This window comes from Hypomesus transpacificus, chromosome 9 (assembly GCF_021917145.1).
Source record: "Hypomesus transpacificus isolate Combined female chromosome 9, fHypTra1, whole genome shotgun sequence".
NCBI classification, from domain to species: Eukaryota; Metazoa; Chordata; class Actinopteri; order Osmeriformes; family Osmeridae; genus Hypomesus; species Hypomesus transpacificus.
Window position 1 is genome coordinate 7,780,478 of NC_061068.1, and position 16,655 is coordinate 7,797,132.

The window sequence follows — 16,655 nt, forward strand, 5'->3', positions numbered from 1 at the left end:
CAGGCACCAACCTCCCCTTCTGGACTGAAGGTCAGATCCACTGGGGCCAGAATTTTAAAAGGCACAGCCCTAATGCCTGTCCATGCCAGAATTACGGCAGAGACAAAATTATATCAAAGATGTTCCACGTTATCACATGTATACTAAGTGTTCCACATTTAGCACATTACAGGCCTTGAAGTTCATATAAAGAACTGTCAGAAGCATGGTCACAATTTAACAAAGATTATCATGACAGAAGATAAAGTAAAAAAGAAGTAAAAGAACAACAATTATAATAAGTTGTAACCCAAAATCAATCAGTTTGATCCGTGTCAGGCAATTATTTTTCCTAGAGCTGTTTCTGTCATGTTCAAATTGAGAAGTGTTTCTCTATTAATATTGTGTCATGTATTAATAGTGCCATGTTTAATGTCACACTGAGGCGCTCCTGAAATAATCTCTTCTGAGGTTGCATCCTCTGTGGCCACACACAATGGCAGACACCCCTGTTGGCACTCAACAACAAAAAAGCCGCAATGCAATTACAGCGGGGACAGCATGAGCTCATGGGCATCTCAGTCACTTTTAGTAGCTCTGTGTGTTACTGTACTTTTCAGGATGAAGAAGGATATATACAAGGATACTAATATTTCGAATAATTGATAACTGAAGCTATTTATTGACATGTTACATAACTAAATATATATTTGTCAGTAAATTCCTATTTTTCATCGGTTATTTAGTGTCCCATTGACATGTGTATTTAGTTACGAACTCCCGGGTCATGATAGGAGATAAAAAATAAGCAAACGGTCGACCAGTCAATTTGCATGGCTGTGAACCACATAGGGTTCCATTGCTGACAATTAAACTATGGTTTCTAAAGGGCCGCTCCCACCAACGCGACTCTCTCGCCCCTCTGTGTGCATACAGTACGATAAATAACAGGGCTATAAAAATAGCCGGCTTGAGTTAGCGCAATGATAAAAAAGTTGCTTTCCTTTTGTGTCAATTGAGACACGCGGCAACAACCAATAGACTGTGGAGGTGGTGGCATATGCTAATTAGGGACAAATCTCCCCTGGCCATGACCTTGAGAAAGACAATAAAAAGGGGACACACCTCTTACACCACTTACTATCCCGTTGTGTGCGCCCTAAGGTCAGTCAACCACTTATTATGTCTTTGTTTTTTGGGTGTTCGTCACGTAATTTACGTGAGTGCCATACAGAATTCCCTTTCATTTAGCAGGCTAATTCTGCTGAAACTTTAATTAAAATAGGGATGAATTTGCCCTCTTTTACGCGCAAATACTTTTCACGAATACTTGGCACACTCAGATGTTTGTCACGTCAATAATACGTAAGTCATATTTAGTGATTTACAAAAATACTTAAACTACGTTTTTGTGTTCTGTCCAAGGAGTTTGAGAAGTTACCTGTCTTCTTGGCGCTTCAGTCGGCCAAAGGAGTAGCCACCATGTCTCGCTTCGACATGCAAGAGTTCGGGGACGCTGGACCATTTTTACGCAAAACGGACTTGGAGTTATTGGCTGCGCAGACCATAGCTTTTGATGGTAGTTACGGAGAAATGTGGCGTATTTTGTTAGGCTGTTTCTAACCACTGTATGGTTATTATGTGAATATAGTTTTCCGTTAGAGTTAAATGTTAAGTAGCGATGATTGACAAGCCCACCACATTTCAAAATCATACCGATGTCCATCGAATCAACATCTTTCATTTTTGGTCTGTTGTCAGGTAAAAAGCGAGCATGGATTCCAGACGAAAAGGAGGCTTACATCGAAATTGAGATCAAGGAATTTGACGGAGACAAAGTCATCGTTGAGACCAGAGATAAGAAGGTTTGTGGGTCCTGGAATGCTGTTTTTACTTATAAGTAAATACCAACACTGCTATACTCAATACTCTATTGCACGCAACCACCTGGAATTATGATTTACTATGTTGCATTAGGACAGTTTATAATTAAATATAGTCAGTTATTAAAGTTAATGAGACAGATCCTGGTCTCACCTGACTTGCCCTTGTTATAGCGCTACCTCTCTTTTGCCCACTTCCACAGACCCTAACAGTGAAGGAGGATGATATTCAGCAGATGAACCCTCCAAAGTTTGACATGATGGAGGACATGGCCATGCTTACTCACCTCAACGAGGCCTCGGTGCTCTTCAACCTGCGCAGGCGCTATGCAGCCTGGATGATCTATGTGAGTAAGCACAGGGGGAGTGACAAGAATACCAGGCCTGCACTGGGATGTTTTAAGGGCCAGATAAATCTATACAATTGGGCTTGAACAAACTGTCAATGACCCCATCATGATGGTGTGGCACATATTAGTGTCGCTGGGGATACATCTACAATTGTATTGTAGTTCATAATGTTCTGCCTCTTTCCATAGACATACTCTGGGCTCTTCTGTGTGACAGTGAACCCGTACAAATGGCTGCCCGTCTACACCGCCCCTGTAGTTGCTGCCTACAAAGGCAAACGCCGCTCCGAGGCCCCGCCCCACATCTACTCCATAGCAGACAATGCCTACAATGACATGCTGCGTAGTAAGTCACTTAAAGACACTTATTCTGCCAACACAGTCTGTATTCCTCTCTGTCACACACAGACATAACCAAACTAGTAGCTGTAGCCTAATAAAGTAAAAATGACCTAATGTAGGTCTAATATTCACTAAATGAATAATGAGTGACGTAATTGATGATAGCCTTTGTTGCTGTTTTTCAGACCGTGAGAATCAATCTATGCTTATTACGTAAGTAAAGTCCTGCATATATCCTGCTGATGTCCCACATGTATGTGTGTTTCATATATGGATGTTTAACGAGACTTTTTTGAAGCCTTGTTACTGAATGAGCACTTATACAATATTGTAAGACATTTTTTATGACAAATAATAATGTATTTTTTATGCATTTTATTCCAAGACTCTAAATCAAAACTTTTACCATTTTTGGCTTTAGTTTTTTGGTTAAAATTTCTATGGAATATTTTCTTGCAATCCATAAATCTTTTCTTGATCTATCCAAACCTTTCCTATGTATACTTTTTCCATACTCCTGTAGCGGAGAATCCGGTGCTGGCAAAACTGTCAACACGAAACGTGTCATTCAGTATTTTGCCATTGTAGCAGCTCTTGGGGAAGCAGCTGCCAAAAAAGGAGTAAGGCCACTATGGCGTTCCTTTTTGTTCAACTCCTCCTTTTTAAAACCTTTTTGGTGTTTTTTGGCCTCCCCAGTGTTTCTCCCTTATAACTTTTCCACATGTTTTGTGTCAAAACAGTGAATGTAAATTTAATTTGCATTATTACTGTCTACTTGGTTCAAGTCTTCCATCATCTGTCTTGTGAAGCCCTCCTCTTTCCCTTGTTTATTTTTGAGTGTTTTTTCTCATCTAATTTTTATCTCATATCCTCCCTTTTTTAAACCTTATTAACAATAGTTTTGCTGTTTAGATTCTCCTTCCAGTCCGTTTTTGATTTGGTTGACCTGATCCCATTTTTCCTATACCCATAGCTCCTGCAGGCCTCACATTTTGAGTATACAAAGTGGTATATCGTATTTTACAGTAAAACTTTGTTTTTGGTGCTCCCCAATATTATTGTAGAATTTATCTATAAACATATTCTACTTGACTTTGATTGGACTTTTACAATATCCAACAGCAGGAAGTAATGTTTACTTCATTCTTTATTCCTTTCTTATGACAGAGTGCTGCCACAAAAATGGGGGTAAGTTCAATGTGTACTTCAATGAAATGCTTTCAACAACCAATGAAGGCCTGGCTCACAGTGTTACTTTTATGTTGATATATGGAAAACCACATCCCTTGTCCTAGCTTGTAACATCCTTGTCTTGTCACTCTACTAGGGCACGTTGGAGGACCAAATTATTGAGGCCAACCCTGCCATGGAAGCTTTTGGCAACGCGAAAACGCTGAGGAATGATAACTCGTCTCGTTTTGTGAGTATCTGCAATGTCAGACCGTGGAGAGGAATTGTGTCAGCTGTAACTACTTCTTAGCTTCCCACACATTGAAGACATCATGCATATTTATTTATGTATATTTTGATGCTTATTTTTTGTTCCTTTCTCAAGGGCAAGTTTATTAGGATCCACTTTGGGCCTACAGGGAAACTAGCCTCTGCAGACATTGATATATGTGAGTGGACAGGATTACAACATTGCATTGTATAGCATATACATGATTCAGATCTGAAGTGCAAGGGTGTAAATATGATTTATTAACTCACTGTGTTTCTCCTTTGAAGATCTTCTGGAAAAATCCAGGGTGATATTCCAGCAACCCGGAGAGAGGAGCTACCATATCTATTACCAGATCATGTCCCAGAAGAAACCAGAACTTCTAGGTAACAAAAAGGCATCATGTACCATGTTCTATAAGTGTAGATAAAGTTCAGCAAAGTCAGGCCGTATCTGAGATCTTCAGGTTTTAGAAAGAGAAACTATCCTCTGGTGTCTTCCACAGACATGCTGCTGGTGTCCACCAACCCCTACGACTATCACTTCTGCTCCCAGGGGGTCACCACCGTGGAGAACATGGACGATGGACAGGAGCTGATGGCTACTGATGTGAGGGCTTTTCCTCCACTAAACAAACCATCAAACCACTTTGTATGATTGAACCAACTGTTGGTCCAACTGATTTGTGATGTCACTTCTGTCGGTTGCTTACAGCATGCTATGGATATCCTGGGCTTCAGTGCTGATGAGAAGTACGGCTGCTATAAAATAGTGGGGGCCATCATGCACTTTGGCAATATGAAGTTCAAACTGAAGCAGCGTGAGGAACAAGCGGAGGCTGATGGCACTGAAAGTAAGCGGTGATATTGTTTTAGTAAAAACATCACACTGTTTTAATTATGAAGAATGGAGAATGATTGTGAATTATATGATTGAAATTGAACCTCTTAATCACCTTTTTTACTTTTATATGCTATATTACTGAAAACCAGATGCAAAGCTGTTGACTGATTATTATTGCCACTAATATGTAGAGGTTATTGCCACTAATATGTAGAAGATATTAAGCCCAAAGTGCAAATCTGGATAATTAGGGTGCGAGAGAAGGCTATATGTATAGTCAGGGAGTCAGATGGCTGAGCGGTGAGGGAGTCGGGCTAGTAATCAGAAGGTTGCCGGATCGATTCCCCGCCGTGCCAAATGACGTTGTGTCCTTGGGCAAGGCACTTTACCTTACTTGCCTCGGGGGGAATGTCCCTGTACTTACTGTAAGTCGCTCTGGATAAGAGCGTCTGCTAAATGACTAAATGTATAGGCTTCATCCGTAAGATGTATTGGTGTATTTGTTCCCAGGTGCTGACAAAGCTTCCTACCTGATGGGAGTAAGCTCAGCTGACCTCATCAAAGGGCTCCTGCACCCCAGAGTGAAGGTGGGGAACGAATATGTGGTGAAGGGACAGAATGTCGAGCAGGTCAGTGCCCACCAACAGAGAGAATGTACAATTCAACACTCATACTTGTCACATTGTTAATTTATCTCCGGGAATAAATTGATCATGTACCGTAGTGTTGATTATAAGCCATGGTATATAGTTTGAAGTTAGGTCAGTAGATGATTTAACTGGTCAATTATCGTGGATTATTATTATTTCTGCTCAGTGGTTAGCTTGCAGACAGAAAATAGCTTCTTAATCCTCTATCAATCAATACACTCAGCACTCCACTGACTCCAGAATCTTGTATCCAAGCAACTGTGGCACTCCATGTGAATGACAGCTGTGTCCCCTTTTGTGTGTGTGTGTGCATGTGTGTTTGTGTATGCTACGGGGGTGTGTGGGTGCTGTAGGTTAACTTCGCCGTCGGAGCTCTGGCCAAAGCCACTTACGACCGCATGTTCAAATGGCTTGTGGGACGCATTAACAGGACCCTGTACACCTCCCTGCCTCGTCAGTTCTTCATAGGAGTACTGGACATCGCTGGCTTTGAGATCTTTGATGTAAGTCTATCTTTTAAACCTTTTGAAGGCACTTCTTTCCACTCACTTTAACAGCTAGTACACTTTATTACAACATCAGCTTTCTAGCATCAGACACTGCTTTGTGACTACAGACTGTGGGATATTCAGACCTTCCATTCTTACAATTATAGGCATAATTTCCTTTATGCTTGTTCAACACCTGTTCCTCTTTCATTGCAGCTGAACAGCTTTGAGCAGCTGTGCATCAACTTCACCAATGAGAAGCTGCAGCAGTATTTCAACCACCACATGTTCATCCTTGAGCAGGAGGAGTACAAGAGGGAGGGCATCGAGTGGACCTTCATTGACTTTGGTCTCGACCTTCAGGCTTGCATTGATCTCATCGAAAAAGTATGAGATTTGAGTATGAGCTATCCCTATGAGAGAAAAAATGATGATAATGATGATTCATTCAAAACATTATTGCCTATTACATTTACTATAATACATGATTTTTGAGGACCATTTAATGAGTATCAGTCTAGACGGGTTTGTAATTTAGGATTCCCCCTTCTTCTTGTAGCCCCTGGGTATCATGTCCATCCTTGAAGAGGAGTGCATGTTCCCCAAAGCCACTGATGGCAGCTTCAAGGCCAAGATGTATGACAACCACATCGGCAAATCATCAAACTTCCAGAAGCCGAGGCCTGATAAGAAGCGCAAGTACGAGGCCCACTTTGAGCTGGTGCATTATGCTGGAGTGGTACGTCAGTCTCCATCAAAGCCTCGCCCACACTGACATGATGTTAGATAAAAAAAATGTACTATGTGATTTAAATTGATGTATTTCCTGCTATACCAGGTCCCATACAACATTGTTGGCTGGCTGGAGAAAAACAAAGACCCCCTGAATGAAACAGTGGTGGTCTGCTTCCAGAAGTCGGCCAACAAGCTTCTGGCCTGTCTGTATGAAAACGACATTGGATCTGACGGAGGTACCTTAGACAAGTGACTTAGTAGCTTTAAATCTAAGTCAACCAAGGTGGACTCATCTTTAATCCAAATGCTGGCTATTGTGCAACAGCAGACTCCAAGACTGGGGGCAAGGAGAAGAGGAAGAAGGCTGCTTCCTTCCAGACTGTGTCTCAGCTTCATAAGGTGAATAAGGCACATTAGAAAACGAAAACATAAAGGTGTTACTAGTGAAGTTGTTGGGAAGAGTCTTAATTAGAAACGGCATCGCTCCACTGCTGAGAAGGAGGCAGTTAAGACTTGCAGTGATGTTTAGCGAAATGATCACATGAACATCACTTTAAGTCTGTGCTGGCTCCTCCCTCATAAACCAACCTGTATCATCGCAGAAGACCAGTGATTAGCATCATCACAACGAGTGAGGGAGATTTATTGTAATCCACACTGGGTTTTTGCCTAATTGAGTTGTCCTGTATCATGTGTTGCTTAGTAAAGTTACTTCATGGATTCATCGCCATTAACATCAGCCTGTTCTCTGTCCATCTGTCATACTTGCAGGAGAATCTAAACAAGCTGATGACCAACCTCCGCAGCACTCAGCCCCACTTTGTCCGCTGCTTAATCCCTAATGAGACCAAGACTCCAGGTACAACACTGTGTAGTACACAACTACCACAACACATCAGCTAGTTCGATAGAGCAGATAAATGACCTTTCTGGTGTTTTGCAGGGATCATGGATGCATTCATGGTGCTGCACCAGCTGAGGTGTAACGGGGTGCTAGAGGGCATCAGGATCTGCAGGAAGGGATTTCCAAACCGCCTCCTGTATGCTGACTTTAAGCAGCGGTGAGCTGGATTACACAAATGTAGCCAAAACGTACATACAGTCCATACAAACATGTTGGATTCAACCACACCCATTCACACATGATCTGTTGCTTTTTCTCTCCCAGATATCGCATCCTGAACCCACCCTCCATCCCTGATGATAAGTTTGTGGACAGCAAGAAAGCAGCAGAAAAACTCTTGAGCTCCCTGGATATTGACCACAATCAATACAAATTTGGACACACAAAGGTGTGCATTATCCTCAATAGTTAATACTTCTTATATATCTTTCCTATAGTCTCTCACTTTAAATCTCTCATTTTTGTTGTGAACGCTGCTCCCCCCTGTAGGTGTTTTTTAAGTCGGGTCTGCTGGGCCACCTGGAGGAGCTCAGGGACGAGCGCTTGGCTAAAGTCCTGACCATGCTGCAAGCCATCAGCCGCCGCAAGATCATGAGGATGGAGCTGCAGCTGATGATGGAGAGGAAGTATGTGACCAGACTGCATTTTTTTTATTCCAAAGGGAGAATTGAGTTACTGTAGTTGCTATTGGAACTGTTTAATTTGATAAAATGGGGAGTTTTTTTATGGAAGAATATTTTCAAAGGATAATGTTAATCTCAGAGAAAAATCCAAGAAATGCCATCTGACTCAACAATTGGGAGATGTGGTGTTTAGAGGTCAACGTTTCACCAAGGAAATAAATCAAGACTTAGGGACATATAGATCTATCTGATTCTGAATAAGAAAAAATAAATTAATTCAAAACACACACTTAGTCAATTTAATTTGCTGCTGAAAAAACTCTTAAGACTAGTGTATTGTTGAGAACACTGATTCCCACTTAAGTTAATTCCCGATTAAGACATGAATACAAAACATACTGACTCCCAGGCCAGTTGCTTTGGACAGCAGGTTCAATAGCAACATGATCAGCTGAAGCCTCTCAGTTTGTGATATATTATACCTTAACATAAACTCCCTTTGTCCAGTATGCTTGGTATGCAAGGGCAGTGTTATCGGCATGTGTGAGGCGTGTGCTTGACCATGTATGGTTGCCATGCATGTGTGTGGCCCCAATGGTAACAAGGACCCCATCCCTTCACCCTCACACACACACAGTCCTCTCCAGCAGTCACTGGCCTTTCCCCCCATCCGTTTCCCTTAAATTAAACAATGCTGACGGTGTCCATCCAGTCAGGTGGTGACATGTGTCAAGTGGCAGCTGCTTGGGCCCACCCTAAAAATACAGCCCCCCACCACGTGCACAGAGCCCCCGGCCCCTTTTGTCCCAGGCGCCTGCATTCTAAGTGAGCACATAGATGGGATATGCGGCGGGTGACAGAGGATTAAAGCCTGCCGTTTGACAGAGGGCTTTGGTTTCTAAATAAACATGAAGCCGCTCACCTCTGAAAGGCACAGAGCATGGAGTCATGTCAGAAATGTAATCAGACTCATACCACAGGCCCACACCCTCATGTTCCTCTGTGCTGCTACACCTGACAACTACCCTGACATGTAGCACTCACACACAGGAAGTCCTTGGGCAGTCTGCAGAAAGACTCATGTTGCAGGTTTTGCATCCAATTGGGATTGTGACAGTCATGTTTCACAAATGAAACATTAGCAGTGACATGACGGCCATTCCATATCAATATGTTTGCCCAAGAGAGGGTAGCTGAATAGAAACCCATTATCCCCACATACCTCAGGTTAGATGCCTTATGATGATTCTTTATGTTTCTGTTTCCAGGGAAGCTCTGATGATCATCAAGTGGAACATCCGAGCCTTTAACGCTGTGAAGCACTGGCCCTGGATGAAGCTCTTCTTCAAGATAAAGCCTCTGCTGAAGAGCGCTGCCACAGAGAAGGAGATGGCCAATCTGAAGGAGGAGTACGCCAAGCTGAAGGAGGCTCTGGAGAGGTCTGAGGCCAAACGGAAGGAGCTGGAGGAGAGGCAGGTCAGCCTGATCCAAGAGAAGAATGACCTCTCTCTGCAGCTGCAAGCTGTAAGTACCTCCACACCTCACACCCCTCAGGCACCCACAAGCGCCTCCAGTGGCTCCTCGTGGTGGATTTCACACTATGAAGTCAAAACCCTGCCTCAGAAGTCCATTGTACATAAATCCTTTATGATCCTTCTCTTCTCTTCCAGGAGCAAGATAACCTTGCAGATGCTGAGGACCGCTGTGATCTGCTCATCAAAGCTAAGATTCAGCTGGAAGCCAGGGTGAAGGAGATGACAGAGAGACTGGAGGACGAGGAGGAGATGAACGCTGGCGTACTCGCCAAGAAGCACAAGCTGGAGGATGAGTGTGCTGAGCTGAAGAAGGACATTGATGACTTGGAGATCACCCTGGCTAAGGTGGAGAAGGAGAAACACGCCACAGAGAACAAGGTGAGGGAATTTAAGAGCTGAGAGAGGACAGTCACCACAGACAGGGGGCAGTAGAGTGGCATTCATCCAGGGGTCAAACATGACCACACAGTATGCTCTTATACCTCTATTAACACAAACAGTATGGAATAATAAAGCTGAATAAACAAATGACGCTATTCTCCTCATATACCAAAAAGTACGATGAACATGACCATGTCTCACCGTCTTATACACAGTTGACTAAGTACTTCTGAACACCATATTCCTTGCTCTCTTCTCCAGATTAAGAATCTGATCGAAGAGATGGCAGCTCTGGATGAGATCATCCTGAAGCTGACCAAGGAAAAGAAGGCTCTGCAGGAGGCCCACCAGCAGACACTAGATGATCTTCAGGCAGAGGAGGACAAAGTCAACACTCTGACCAAGGCAAAGGCCAAGCTGGAACAACAAGTGGACGATGTGAGTTTACACAACTGTCAGAACTGTTTAGACAGCAACATTGAAGACCTAGAGTGCATTCTTTAATCACCAGACCCAACCATTTGATATTCATCTCATTCTAATCAGTTGGAGAGTTCTCTGGAGCAAGAGAAGAAGGTGCGTCTGGACATGGAACGGGCCAAGCGCAAGCTAGAGGGGGACTTGAAGCTCTCCATGGGGTCTGTCATGGACCTGGAGAACGACAAGCAGCAGCTCGAAGAAAAGCTCCAAAAGTGAGGATTGTCTACAATAGATACAAAACTAAACTCACTCACTGAATACGTCAGCAATCATTACAACGTGCTTTCTTTCAGGAAAGACTTCGAAATGGTCAGCATCAGCACAAAGATTGAGGACGAACAAGCCTTAGTCATTCAGCTCCAGAAAAAGATTAAAGAATTACAGGTATTAATGGCAAACGCATCAAAAACCTACAAGGCAAAACCATCGTCTTCACACAAAACTGGCTATACTCATTGAAAGGAGTCTAATGCAAACATCATTAATGATGTGTCACTGAACAATAGATAAATCTGTCTTTCCATCTTCGTCCCTTCCCAGGCTCGTATTGAGGAGCTTGAAGAGGAACTGGAAACTGATAAGTCATCCAGGGCCAAGGTGGAGAAGCAGAGGATCGACGTGGCGAGGGAGCTGGAGGAGCTGAGTGAACGCCTCGAAGAGGCTGGCGGCGCTACCTTTGCCCAGATCGAGATGAACAAGAAGCGGGAGGCAGACGTCCTGAAGCTGCGGCGGGACCTGGAGGAGGCCATGCTGCACCACGAGGCCACGGCCGGTGCCCTTAGGAAAAAGCACGCCGACAGCGTGGCGGAGCTGGGCGAGCAGATTGACAGCCTGCAGCGGGTCAAGCAGAAGCTAGAGAAGGAGAGGGGCGAGGTTAAGATGGAGGCGGACGACCTGGTCTCCACCGTAGAGCATCTCTCCAAGGCCAAGGTAAAGTCCCCCAACGCATCTACCAGCACACGAACACCTGTGGGAAAACCAGAGCAGACTGACTTTTATTTGGACTTCTATTCATGTGTTCTGCATGCTTTGTGGTGCATCTCTCACTGGCCACCCCTCACATTCCCGCCCCCAGGCTAACACGGAGAAGATGTGCCGGCTGTATGAAGATCAGATGAACGAGGCTAAGGCCAGGGTGGAGGAGCTCCAGAGGCAGCTCAACGACACCAACACCCAGAGAGCCCGTGCTCAGGCCGAGAGCGGTGAGGCCCCAGCTACACACGCAGCCTCTACGCCACATCATCTAAGAGACGGAAAAAGACGTGTCGCAACACATCCGGTGGTACATGCGTCCCACTGTGTGTGACACCTAACACTCGACTGACTCTGTCCTTCCCTGTGTAGCCGAGCAGGGCCGGAAGCTGGAGGAGAAGGAAGCCCTGATCACCCAGTTCCAGCGCACCAAGATCTCCTTCAGTCAGAATGCCGAGGAGCTCAAGAAGCAGCTGGAGGAGGAGAACAAGGTGGAGCTCCATCCCATCCAGACACGGCATGGATGCCACAACACTGTGTTCTGTTGGGGGTTCTGAGAATGAGACCAACTTTAATCCAAAATCATTCCACAATCATTTCCAGGCTAAGAATGGCCTGGCCCATGCCCTGCAGTCCTCCAGGCATGACTGTGAACTGTTGAGGGAGCAGTATGAGGAGGAACAGGAGACTAAGTCTGAACTGCAAAGGGCCTTGTCCAAGGCCAATGCAGAAGTGGCTCAGTGGAGGACCAAGTATGAGACTGATGCCATCCAGAGGACTGAGGAGCTGGAGGAGGCAAAGTAAGTGATACAGAAGCTCTGGCCTCTCAAGGCTCTCTGACCGTTCAAGCATTCTGTGATCTTAATTCTTTGTGTTTATGCAGGAAGAAGCTCGCGACACGGTTGCAGGAGGCTGAGGAGGCAGTTGAGGCATCCAGTGCTAAGTGCTCCTCCCTTGAGAAGACCAAGCACCGTCTGCAGACAGAGATCGAGGACCTCGTGATCGATCTGGAGCGCTCCAATGCTGCTGCCGCAGCCCTTGATAAGAAGCAACGCAACTTTGATAAGGTGAGCAGAAGGACCTGAACTTTCTGTCTGGTAATGGAATAACAAATAGGCTGGATCCAGGGCTTGACCACAGTGCTCTTAATATGACTTTATGTTAATATTTGTTAACATTAATAAATGTTAAGTGTATGTTTGGAAATTGCTGATACAGTAAGTGTATCCCAGGTGCTGGCTGAGTGGAGGCAGAAGTTTGAGGAGGGCCAGTCGGAGCTGGAGGGTTCTCAGAAGGAGTCTCGCAGCCTGAGCACAGAGCTCTTCAAGCTGAAGAACTCCTACGAGGAGGCATTGGACCACCTGGAGACCACCAAGCGGGAGAACAAGAATCTCCAGGGTAAGATGGGATCACAGATGATGGGCTCTTGTTATCAGTCCTATGGTTTCTGCATTCTAGTATATTGCTAGCTGTGAGTTTAGCCCCAGTGAAATACATGTAAATATATGCACGTCTTTACAACGGTCTTCTACTATAGAGGAGATGGTTGACCTGTCAGACCAGATCAGCCAGGGGGCAAAGACCATCCATGAGCTGGAAAAGATCAAGAAGGGGTTGGACATGGAGAAGAGTGAGATCCAGGCTGCACTTGAAGAGGCTGAGGTAAGGCCCTCTCTCTCTCTCTCTCCCCCTCTCTCTCTTTTTAATCCCTTCAAGCATTTTAGTAAAGTATTCCCCATGTCTATTAGGGTACACTGGAGCATGAGGAAAGTAAGACTCTCCGCATCCAGCTGGAGCTCAACCAGATCAAGGGCGATCTTGACAGAAAGCTGGCAGAGAAGGACGAGGAAATCGACAACCTTCGGTGAGCCTTACCCCCCATATGATGTCAACACAATCCAACGTTCACCTGACTTTTTATTTCCATGACGTCTCTGTCATCTTTTGTGATCCCAGCCGGAACCACCAGAGAGTGGTTGAGTCAATGCAAGCCACGCTGGACGCAGAGTGCAAGTCTCGCAACGAGGCTGTCCGTCTCAAGAAGAAGATGGAAGGAGACCTGAACGAGATGGAGGTGCAGCTGAACCATGCCACTAGGCAGGCAGTTGAATCCCAGAGACTACTGCGCCACCTGCAGATCCAGCTGAAGGACACCCAGCTGGAGCTGGACGAGACGCTGCACCAGAACGAGGAGCTGAAGGAGCAGGCGGCCGTGACGGAGCGCAGGAACAACCTGCTGGCGGCCGAGGTGGAGGAGCTGCGGGCCCAGCTGGAGCAGAGCGAGCGCGCCCGAAAACTGGCGGAACACGAGCTCCTGGAGTCCACTGAGAGGGTCAACCTGCTGCACTCTCATGTGAGCATTGGGGACACTCGGTCTTGAGAGATTTTCACTGGCGGTTTTTAATGGCGTGGTACACAAATGCTAACATGCCAGTGACTTGTGTCGGTGCTCATCCAGAACACAGGGCTGATCAACCAGAAGAAGAAGCTGGAGAGTGATCTGTCCATGCTGTCATCGGAGGTCGAGGAGGCCGTGCAGGAGTGCCGCAATGCTGAAGAGACAGCCAAGAAGGCCATCACGGATGTAAAGAACCATACACACACCTTGAATCAATGGATTGATTCCACTGGTAGTACGGATGACTTGGATTACATCACTTTAAAACGGCAAACACACTTTGATTGTGCAGGCGGCCATGATGGCGGAGGAGCTGAAGAAGGAACAGGACACTAGCTCCCACCTCGAGAGGATGAAGAAAAACATGGAGCAGACCATCAAGGACCTGCAGATGCGCCTGGACGAGGCTGAGCAGATCGCCCTGAAGGGCGGCAAAAAGCACATCCAGAAACTGGAAAACAGGGTGAGAGCCCAGAGACATGTATTATACCTCTTTCTTCATGGTCATATTGCTTGCTGAAAATGCTGTTCCCAGATCCCATTCATTGTCATCCATGCCGACAGGTGCGAGAGCTGGAGGGTGAACTGGAGTCTGAGCAGAAAAAGAGCCAGGAGTTCCAGAAAGGAGTCCGCAAATATGAGAGGAGGATCAAGGAGCTCACCTACCAGGTACAGATGAAGAAAAAGTCCTTCTGAAAAGATTATTACCGTAGTTGACTGTATGAGGTGGTGTGTTGAGACTCTCCTGTGTCCTTGTGTTTGCCTAGACTGAGGAGGACAGGAAGAACCTAGCTCGCCTTCAGGAGCTCATAGATAAACTGCAGGCTAAGGTCAAGAGCTACAAGAGGCAAGCGGAAGAGGCGGTATGTCCAAGCTTGGTTACATTGACTACATTTATCACAAGGTTATTCAAATCAAAACAAACTTTGTGTCTGGAAAGCGAAGGTGACCTCGCCCTTCTCTCTGTGTCGTAGGATTTGCAGGCGAACTCCAACCTGACCAAGTTTAGGAAGATCCAGCATGAGCTGGATGACGCTGAGGAGAGGGCTGACATGGCCGAGTCGCAGGTCAATAAGCTTCGCGTCCGCACTCGGGACCAAGGTGGCAAGGTTAGGACAGTACAGAAAATACCTCACAGAAAGGTCTCACAGCTTCTTATGTTTCGAGGCTGGAATGGCTTCAATGACTAGTGATTCTGATGGTTGTAAACATGCTTTTCTTGTGTATTTCAGCTCAAAGAGTAATGGTGCAAGGATGGCCACCCTATGCAGACATAAGTCTCCCTGCTGCAACAGCTGTGTGTGACTGTGTGTGCATCCAATAAAGACTACTGAACACATACACAGAATGTCTGATTATTCAAACCAATCAAATGACTGTCTTCAGGAGAAGGTTGTTAGAATGAATGTTTATCATTTTTATTAAATTCACAAACAAGACTGTTAAAGAAATCAAGTTCCAAATCAACATTAGGACAAATATGGGTGTGAAGGGGTGGGTTTGGGGTGGCGTGTGAGTTGGGGTTGGTTCAAAGTGTTAGTGTCTGATGAGAACACAGTGTTTCCCATAGCTCAGAAGTCTAGCACACTCTTGCTGTGTCACTGGCTCCATAGATATTAATGACAAACAAGCATGACGTGATCTCCCCCCCACAGTACTCTGTCAAGGCAAATGCTAAACACACAAAAGCTGGGTTTAAAAGCTTGCTGATTCATGAATTGACTTACTACTACTACTGCTTCTGAGTACAACATCCCAAGTGGATGCTCTGTCACTCCCAGCGGCACAACACACATGCAGTCAAACACAGCTACTTCTGGCCTGGTTTTATGTTGTGAGAAAGTCTGAAAAGCACTGATCCTGTTACACTGTGGAGGGGGGGAGGGTCTACAATCAGATAGAAACCATTAGAGCCCCAGATAAGCAAAAGAGGGCCATAAAACCAGCTCTGAAAAACTTTTGACCATAATATAAAACAAGCATTCGTTTAGCAAACAAACAAATAACTCAAATCAGTCCTCAACACTTGGACCAAGTTTGCATAAAATCCAATACAGGGTTTACACAATCTCACACAATCCAAATCTAAAAACCTTTCAAGTTCTGGTTGACAAGTGGCAGTTTCTAGAAGAATTGTCCACTGCATTTTAGCTTAGAATCTAAATGTGTCTAAAGTCAATCAAAAAGGTCTGCTTTTGGCTGTGAAATGGGTTTTAAACAGGCTGTGGCATCACTAAAAGGTAACAACTTCATACAGATCACAGTCCACAGACTGGAACCATGAACCTGAAGTCAGGATGAATCAGTGTCACTCTGACGCTCCAGGCTTCACTAAGGACCTGGCCGCATAAAAACCTTACATGACATGGCGTTCTAAGAAAGTGATTGAGAGAAAAGCACTTGTATAAAGACCCCCCCAAGCACCACCACTCACAGTACAGTAACACAAGCACTTCCTAACTCTTGGTGCTTGATGATTGCATCTCAAAAGACAAGCGAACGTCACGCCACTGCAGTGTGAGGAGAGCACATGACAGAACAGGCCGGAGCCTACAGACTAGAGGGAGCGAGGCTCAGCACTCCCAGTGGCTCGCACTGGGCTCCACCAGATCAGGAACAGAGAGCTCTCATACATTCAGTTGTGAACATAC

At 45.2% G+C, this 16,655-nt stretch overlaps 1 protein-coding gene across 4 annotated transcripts; it reads left to right on the forward strand.

Annotated features, from left to right (window-relative positions):
- Positions 1-1,120: 1,120 nt before the first annotated feature.
- Positions 1,121-15,343, forward strand: myh7ba (myosin, heavy chain 7B, cardiac muscle, beta a). 4 transcript variants are annotated; one of them, XM_047025622.1, is made up of 43 exons: positions 1,121-1,143; positions 1,405-1,558; positions 1,741-1,844; positions 2,066-2,209; positions 2,402-2,558; positions 2,740-2,767; positions 3,078-3,174; positions 3,722-3,742; positions 3,882-3,974; positions 4,110-4,173; positions 4,283-4,381; positions 4,501-4,604; positions 4,710-4,848; positions 5,349-5,467; positions 5,842-5,991; positions 6,193-6,363; positions 6,536-6,715; positions 6,815-6,947; positions 7,037-7,110; positions 7,483-7,570; positions 7,655-7,772; positions 7,880-8,003; positions 8,105-8,241; positions 9,507-9,762; positions 9,909-10,151; positions 10,416-10,592; positions 10,701-10,846; positions 10,928-11,018; positions 11,175-11,564; positions 11,710-11,836; positions 11,979-12,097; positions 12,210-12,406; positions 12,490-12,673; positions 12,839-13,004; positions 13,144-13,268; positions 13,355-13,470; positions 13,563-13,959; positions 14,065-14,190; positions 14,297-14,467; positions 14,569-14,673; positions 14,772-14,867; positions 14,979-15,113; positions 15,237-15,343. In XM_047025622.1, the coding sequence occupies exons 2-43, from the start codon at positions 1,462-1,464 to the stop codon at positions 15,246-15,248; spliced, it is 5,820 nt and encodes a 1,939-aa protein (XP_046881578.1). In that variant the 5' UTR covers positions 1,121-1,143; positions 1,405-1,461; the 3' UTR covers positions 15,249-15,343. The 4 variants fall into 4 exon arrangements, with proteins under 4 accessions (XP_046881578.1, XP_046881579.1, XP_046881581.1 ...); XM_047025623.1 differs by having other exon boundaries at positions 1,125-1,143; positions 7,040-7,110; XM_047025625.1 differs by lacking the exons at positions 1,121-1,143; positions 1,405-1,558; positions 1,741-1,844; positions 2,066-2,209; positions 3,078-3,174 and having other exon boundaries at positions 2,516-2,558.
- The last annotated feature ends 1,312 nt before the right edge of the window (positions 15,344-16,655 follow it).